This window comes from Sinocyclocheilus grahami, unplaced genomic scaffold, assembly GCF_001515645.1.
Source record: "Sinocyclocheilus grahami isolate Dianchi unplaced genomic scaffold, SAMN03320097.WGS_v1.1 scaffold600.1, whole genome shotgun sequence".
NCBI lineage: Eukaryota > Metazoa > Chordata > Actinopteri > Cypriniformes > Cyprinidae > Sinocyclocheilus > Sinocyclocheilus grahami.
In genome coordinates this window covers 538,561-546,316 of record NW_015505779.1, presented here as the reverse complement: position 1 = coordinate 546,316, position 7,756 = coordinate 538,561, and the positions used below count along the sequence as shown (strand labels likewise).

Sequence of the window (7,756 nt, the reverse complement as noted above, 5' to 3'; positions counted from 1 at the left end):
TTCCCAAAAAATATTAAGCAGCACAACTGCTTCCATTATTGATTATGAATCAGCACGTTAGAATGATTTCTGAAGATCATGTGACACTGAAGACTGGAGGAATGATGCTGAAAATACAGCTGCGCATCACAGAAATTCATTACAGTTTAAAGTATATTAAGATAGAAAACCGTTATTTTAAATTGCAATAATATTTCACAATATTACTGTTTTTTCTGTATTTCTGATCAAATAAATGCAGCCTTGATGAGCAGAAGAGACTCCATTAAAAAACAATAAAAGTCCTACTGATCCCAAACTTTTGAACAGCAGCGTGTGCGTGCAGCATTTATATCGATGGTCTCAGCTCATGATATGAATATTAGATTAAAGGTTCTCCTGAAGTCAACAGCATGTTCAATTTGGTCTGAAAAGATATTGAGCGTTTTCATAGATGACAGCTATTCATATCCCTGGACATAAACTCGATTGACCTTCTGTTTCTCTCACTTTCTTTTGACGTATGTAATGGGCAAATTTAGATGTTTTTGTAATGTATTCTTATATTCTGAATGTTTGTCAATATCTAGGGGTACTCAATTAATAATTTGCTAGTGAGTAAATTACATTGTATTATTCCAACAGCAGCAATCATATCATAATTTAGCTGCAACAAGTTTCTGTCATCCTTTACCACCTGCAGCTCTAAACAGTTTCATCATCATTTTTTGCAGTTGCCTTGGGATTTGTCTACTTATATATTCTCGATTTCTGAATACCAGAGAAACATGTCCTTAGTTTTTGCATCTCATTTTTAGTTGCCGTCATATTTCATTTGTCAAAGGTTTAGAACTTATCTTTTTTGAAAGCAAGCATTTTATCTGTCAGAACCAGCGTTACCTTATTGAATGCTTTATTCTGCTGAACAATTCATAACTGTACTGTAATTTTAATATGCCAGTTTTTACACTTCAGTGGGTGTAAAATAAAAACTTTCTTCACAGCAGCCTTGGCTAAAGTGTTCTGTTAGTGAGAAGAGACTTCAGCTGAAACATATTCAGATGTGATGTTTGACACATAACATGAAAATCATTCCCTCTGCCTGAGCCACAATCACTCATCTCACCTCGTCAAAGTTCACATGCAACATGCTTTTATTTCAGTATTAGCAGTAGCACGCTCCGTGTACCTTCTGGACATCTGATTTTCTTCTTACGAAGAAATGGAGAGAAATGAGAAACGGTTTGATTTTCATGTTAAGAAACGGAAAAAATGTAACTGGATTTTTCGTATTTTTGTTCATGGGTAAAAACATAGATTATGCTTTAACCCCTTAAGTGACGGTCTGTGTATACTTCGTATAAGGACCGATCTAGCACCTTGCCACAATTTAGTTTAAAACACAAATATGTATCTGTAGTATAATAATAATAATAATAACTAATAATAATAGGCTGTTTTGTTCTCTATGAATTTGTGACTATAAGCTTATACAATATGTTACATCAAAGGTGTACACAGTGATGCACAGAATAATATAATGCAGAGCTAAACTACAATTAGGTGTTGATAAATTAACCGGTAGTTGTCTGTGGCTTGTGATCTTTTATTCTTGAATGAAACATGTAGTTTATGACTAGGTACGGACCATGGTACAGTCAGACTTTGGTTTAAAAAAAATAATATCTATGAGGCTGTGGGCAAGTCTCACACTAGTTTTAAACTAAACATTTGTAGGCAAATCATTAGATAAAAATACATTTAAAAAATGCAGGAATTTGAATGAACGTGAAAATTATTCGATCTAATTGCTTTATACAGCTTTAATAATCTATATGTAGTTTTTATTCCAGGAAAGAGATCACATAATCATTTTAGCTGAGACAACCTAATAAAATGACCAGCAATATTGGGATGTGTGTACACATAGATGTACTTACATAGAGCTGAGCACACATGCTGATGGAACTCTGTTGCCATCCTGTGGACTTGTAGCTAAATACACCTCGTTGCTATTTCTAAAACGAAAAATAAATCAGTAAAACAATGCAGCAGTCCTGGATAGGCTTTCAGTCATTTCACGTTAAAATGGATTGTTAGTCTTACAATTAATGTCTCATGCAAAACAAATTCGTAGAGTCTTCTGTGATCAAGAGAATTAAGTCAAGATTGGCAATTTGGCAGCTTCAATAAATGAGTAAACGCTACCACGAACTTTCTTGATATTTTTTTTATTAATTTTTTCTTAGTTTAGAACATAAAACAGTATTGTGGCTTTTCCCACATACACTATGTATTCACATGATACACCATACAGCTACAAGGAGAGAGACCAAACAAAAGATAACACTTTTTACATACTGCATACTCAACATGAAAAATAGAACCAAGAACAATCTTTAACTCATAAAGGAATGTAGCTGCCAGTTTTTTCTTTCTTTTTTTTTTGTTTCTTCTTTAGACATTCTGTCCTTTTGATGTTTAAAACTGGGCATGATTGATACTGTTAACAGTGAGTGCTGACAGAGGGGCAGAGTAGTGTGTGCATGTGAGAGTGTTGTGTTTGTGTGACACCGTGGCCAAAAGCAAAAAGAATGAGATTATCCAATAACATGACTAAATGTAGCTATCAGAATGGGTTAAAAGGTTTCTCTGGGCAGTTCAGGTAGCACCAGAATATTGAATTAACAGTCTGTTCACATCAAAAGCATGAGAGTACCTATTCCTCTACCTGCCTTCATGCTCTTCAAGTACCATTTCAATTATTTAGGGTGATGGCTAAAAATGGAAACTGAATCAGTTGGAGTGCTTTTTTAAAATCGCGATAATCAGAAATGTTGTTTCAGAAATAACTACATACAAAGATTTAAAAATGATCAGCACCATATAGGTTCCCTCTCAAAACTAGTTAAAGAGCCCAAAGAACTGTAGCAACAGTGTTTGCCAAGAGTCTTTTCCACAGTGAACTCTATGGGGTAGCACCATGGTTCAAAAGCCATTTAGGGTGAATAAAACCGCACCGAACAGTCTCGAAACTCAGCTTTTTAAACTTCAGGGGTATATCTCACATCTACGAGAACAAGTGACAATCTAGATAATATAATGTCAGTGCAGACTCAGAGCTCTGTAAGACTCGCCCCACACGATATTTAATAAACAAAAATAATAAGCATTACATGATCTACCGAGAGTTTTGAACTGAAAGCTGTCACATTTCACCTGATAATCTTTTCGGTTCTATGGCCAATTTTTTTTTTCATGTTAAAGTGATGTACTTTCACGCCCTTTCATTAAAAAACAGAAAAAGCGAGTCCTGAATCCTTGCGAACTGTATTATTCAGCAAGTTCACATTGGCTTCTTTCTTCTCCATTAGTTTATGGTTTCTAGACGTGGATCAGATGCAGGGGAAGGAAGCCGGGGACAATGGTAGTACAGAGGTATTGGTGTAAGTACAGTACTCACGAAAGAAAGGACAGCAGTATCTTGAGTAGACCGACAAAACACCCTGCTTTGTGGTCTGTTGTTGACGGCTTGACACAGACAACTGAAGACTAAAAATTCAGGAATCATTCATGATTAGGCCATCATCCCTCACCAGTTAAATAATCTTACCTAAATATTTAACTATTTACATTTCTATCTCTCCCAATAAAATTCCATTAAAACAAAAACTAGGTTTCAAGTTGTCAATAATCCGTTCTTATTTTTTTTCCTCATTAAAATCAAGATTAAAAGTGCTTTTATAAAATCCTCTCTTCAGTATTTACAATTTCTCTAAAATGAACAAACAAACAAAAAAAATCATCAAAAATAAAATGACAGCAATCACAACAACAATAATCATCATCATATAATAAATAAGAATAAAAAAGTAGGTACGAATGTGGATGTAGGCAGCAAGCCTGCAGTCTGTAGCGCCGCTGTGTTTGTAGCATGTTGTGACTGGGACCAGTGTCTATACAACATGAGGTAAAGAGCGTTAGAACCACTTAATGAGCACCAGGATCTCCTCTGTGAGTGTCAAGCATCGTACAGCCCTGTGTAAACCAGCAGCAGCCCTGCATTGCTCTCTCTATGTAGCTCACAGACAGGCATTCACATACATTCCAACCAGTTTAGGAATCCATACACACACGCACACACACACGTGCATTATGTAGTTATGCATGCACCCGCACCCGCACAAACTACTGAGCTGAAACCGTATGCATTCCATTCAGCACCATGAATTCCTGGTATAGATGATCTCTCTGGGCAAAGAGAGAGAAGAGGGCTGCTTGTAACGAGAGGGGCAACTTTACAGGAGCATAAAGGCTCATAGTAGCACCAACTCCGAGAAATGTGCTCTGTCTGTTAGGCTGGTGGGTGTAACCAGCAGCAGGTAAGAAAATATCCAACTCCGAATAAAATCATCATCATCATCACAAATGGGTAACTACAGATAAATCAGGACATGGAAGACGTGTTCAGTTTACAAAGGGCCAGTCGTGTTACATAAAAACAAGAACTGGCATCTAAGGGAACCAGTTAGGCATGTCGCCCTCTAGCTTTTACACTGCGTGTCTAAAACCAACCAGATACGCTGATGTTACAAATCTATAGATACTCATCTGTAATGGCAATTTTGTAGCAAGTCATTATTTTAAAAAAGCCATAATTTCTTACCTACTGCAGCTCCAAGTCTCTACACTCTACAGTCAATCTGAACACATCTAGGGTGAATCAAGCAGATTTTCAAGCCAATAAAAATTGGCCGATGATTTTGGAATTCCCTGTTTGAGCAGAGTCTGGATTGTGGAAATCGTATGCTTAAGACCCACGGTGGGTTATCTGCAGCTCTTTAGGGCGGTTCGATTAAGGTGGATTTTTGCTAGCACTATCAGCACCTTAGTCTGAACATGTAAAATGGGCAGTGAATAATGGCCAATGAAACTGCATGCAAATGAGTCAGCACCAATCAGGTGACACAATGGAAGGCTGAACCAAGACTGACATCTGCTGCTAAAAAGCACCCAGGTCCAGCACCTGTCTCCATATTGTGAGGGCAAAGTTAGAGACACTTGAGACTGAAAATAAGCACCATTTGAAGGGATGAGAAACTTTACAGATTTCATCAGAGCGGCACCAAACAGAAAGGCCCAAGCTGGTGTCTGATCCTCTCTTTCTTGGTCACGTGTCGAGTGACTAGCACAAAGATGTTTTAATGAAGTCACAGAAATGTGACTTGCAATGATGTGAAGGCGCTTCATCAATATAGAGAGGTTGGTGGGGGTGGGAGAGGCAAAAAGCGCAACAAAAATGCTGATTAGCTTGTTCTCGTGTTCATAATGAACAAGCGAGAATGAAGAAAGGAGGTCCCTCTTAGTCGAGAGGGCAGGAAAAAAATCAATATTAATAACAATGATGAAAAAACAATAACATTAAAATAAAAAATAGTCATCTTCATAATATAATAATAACAATACCTGTAATATCAACATTGACAGTAACAATAGCAATTGTAATAATATTGATAATAGAGCAATAATAATTAGGATAATCAAATTCACTTAAGGAGGGGTAGCTATGGAAATCCCTCCCACGTTGGAGAGAGCAAGAGCACCATAGACAGCATGTCCGTTCGGGGAGTTCCCAAACTGCTGCCAAAATTTGAGGTAAAAGAAAAAAAAAGTGAAAAAAGTGCCCCGTCCTCTACTCTCCCTCCCTTGTGGTGGCCTGAGAGAGCTGTTGGAGCTAGAAGAGGGGAAGCAAATGGTTAAGGAGCCAGCTTAGCATTTCTATTCCCATCTCTGGCTCCAGGGGGCGACAGCCTACAAGAGTTCACACGAATCGACTGTAAGGACCAGTGAGGTGTGTGGATGGGTAGGGTGAAACTGTGACCATGGTGGTGGTATGCTGTGTGGGCGCCATCCGTGTCACCACACCCTCTCGTTTGTCCTTGGTTTGTCCAGGGGACGGGCTCGCCGATCCTGCCGCCCACTTGCGTTTTTTCCCATAGGCCTTAATGTCTTCCTCTGAGAGACCTGCTTCTTGTTGCCGCTGTCGCGCTCGCTCGGCTAGGAGTTTCATCTTGGACTCCCACAAAGCCAGACCGTGGCAGGGCTGGTTCAGGTTCTTGTGCTGGTAGAAGACCAGGGATATGCGGCTCGGGTGTGAGCGGTCAGGCTTTTTGAGTGGCGTGGTGGCATGAAGCTCCCGCCGGGCGCATTCGATCAAGATTGAGCCGTGAGCGGGGGCCACTGCTACTCCGCCAATGTTGGGATCCAAGAAGTTGTGTTCGCTGTCTGACCACATGTCTTCCTCCTTGGGGTCACGTTCGCTCTGGGTCTCTGCCTCGCTGTCCCAACACGCCTGACTATCTGACTTTTGAAGCGAGTCGGGAAACAAGCGTCCCTCAGGAGCTGGAGATGGTGTGTTCCCTGCTGCCAATCCGCCACCAGATTTCCAGGCTTTCTCCTGGAGTCCCAAAGGTGCAGAGCCACAATTCTCACCTGCTTGGGAGAGCATTTTATCGGGGAAAGCACCAGCAGGACTGCCTTGCCTTATACCACCAGCGCCGTAACATATGGGTCCGTAAGGACCCCATGCTTTAGGTTGGGGACTAGGGGAAGGGCTACCCCACTGTCTTGGGGTGGACGGGTGTGGAGAAGGTGCAGGTGATGGACCTGCTTTCAGGAATGGGGACGAAGATGGGGAAGGGGATGGCATTGGAGTGTTAGAGCAGGAATAGGAATTCCATTGTTGCTGCTGTAGATACTGAGGGTGTTCATGTTGCTGGTGGAACCTCTGCTTGTCCGGAGTGAAAGGCGAATTGGTCAGACCTGGTCTGATATTTCCATCCCAGCCTTTAGGGATAAGGCTACCATTTGGTTTGTGCCCAGGCCAGCCTTCAGGTTTTGGTGTGGTACTGGGAGTGGAGGGGCAGCTTTCAGCTTGCCCATCAGATCTGTCATCATACAGTGGCACATCCATGGGCTCCTGCTTGATTATGGGCGTAGAGCGGTGTGTCTGCTCCAGGGATGGAGTACGACTGCATGGAACAGGAGATTGGGAAACCTCGGAAGGGTGTGGGAACCCTTGAATCAGGATTGAGCCGTCAGCCATTTGTTGCTGTGGGCGGCTGGAATAGGCCTGTGCCAGCTTGGCTTGGAGACACTGAACATCTGGCTTCTGGTCAAATGGTGCAGCAGAGGCTTCTCCAGCTTTGGGCCAGGCTCCATTATCATATCCCAAGAGCTCAGGAGGAAAAAGTGCACTGGGAGGGTAGTTGAAATAACCATAGCGTATTTCTTGGAGGTTGGGGTGAAAGCCATTGATGGGGCTCTGCGCAGGAGGATGGCCGTTGGTTGGGATGCGACCTCTTGCATAGTTACCAGGGTATGAGAACGAACTGTTCATGCTGCGGGGATCAGAGGGTGTCTTGCCGTTCCCTAGTGCTGGGTAGCCACGTATGGCTCCATTGAAGGGCTGGAAGCGGTCGACAGGCTCTTTTTTGATGATTGGTTTCACCTCCTGTTTTGGAATAGCTAGATAACAGACAAAGAAGAAAAAATATGTAGTAAATGTGTATTTTGAGTGTCAACTTCATAAGGTTAGAGCTCAAGTTTAACACCTTCAATGGGGATGGTAAATTACATTTTAGGGGTGTAAAGATACACATATTCGTACCGAAAATCTTCTGTATGTAAATATAAATATACATCTTTAGTTTTCTTCTTCTACATTTAAATAATGACACTACAAAGTCCAAAGAGCACATCTCTAAAATGCTCCCAA

At 41.1% G+C, this 7,756-nt stretch overlaps 1 protein-coding gene across 3 annotated transcripts in view; it reads right to left on the bottom strand.

Moving 5' to 3' along the window:
• Positions 1-2,795: 2,795 nt before the first annotated feature.
• LOC107557386 (methylcytosine dioxygenase TET3-like) overlaps positions 2,796-7,756 on the bottom strand; it is a 42,563-nt gene continuing 37,602 nt past the window's right edge. For all 3 annotated transcript variants that reach the window (XM_016240791.1, XM_016240792.1, XM_016240793.1), the window contains exon 11: positions 2,796-7,506. In XM_016240791.1, the coding sequence (XP_016096277.1) occupies positions 5,801-7,506 (1,706 nt within the window). In that variant the 3' untranslated portion in view covers positions 2,796-5,800. The remainder of the gene's footprint in view (positions 7,507-7,756) is intronic.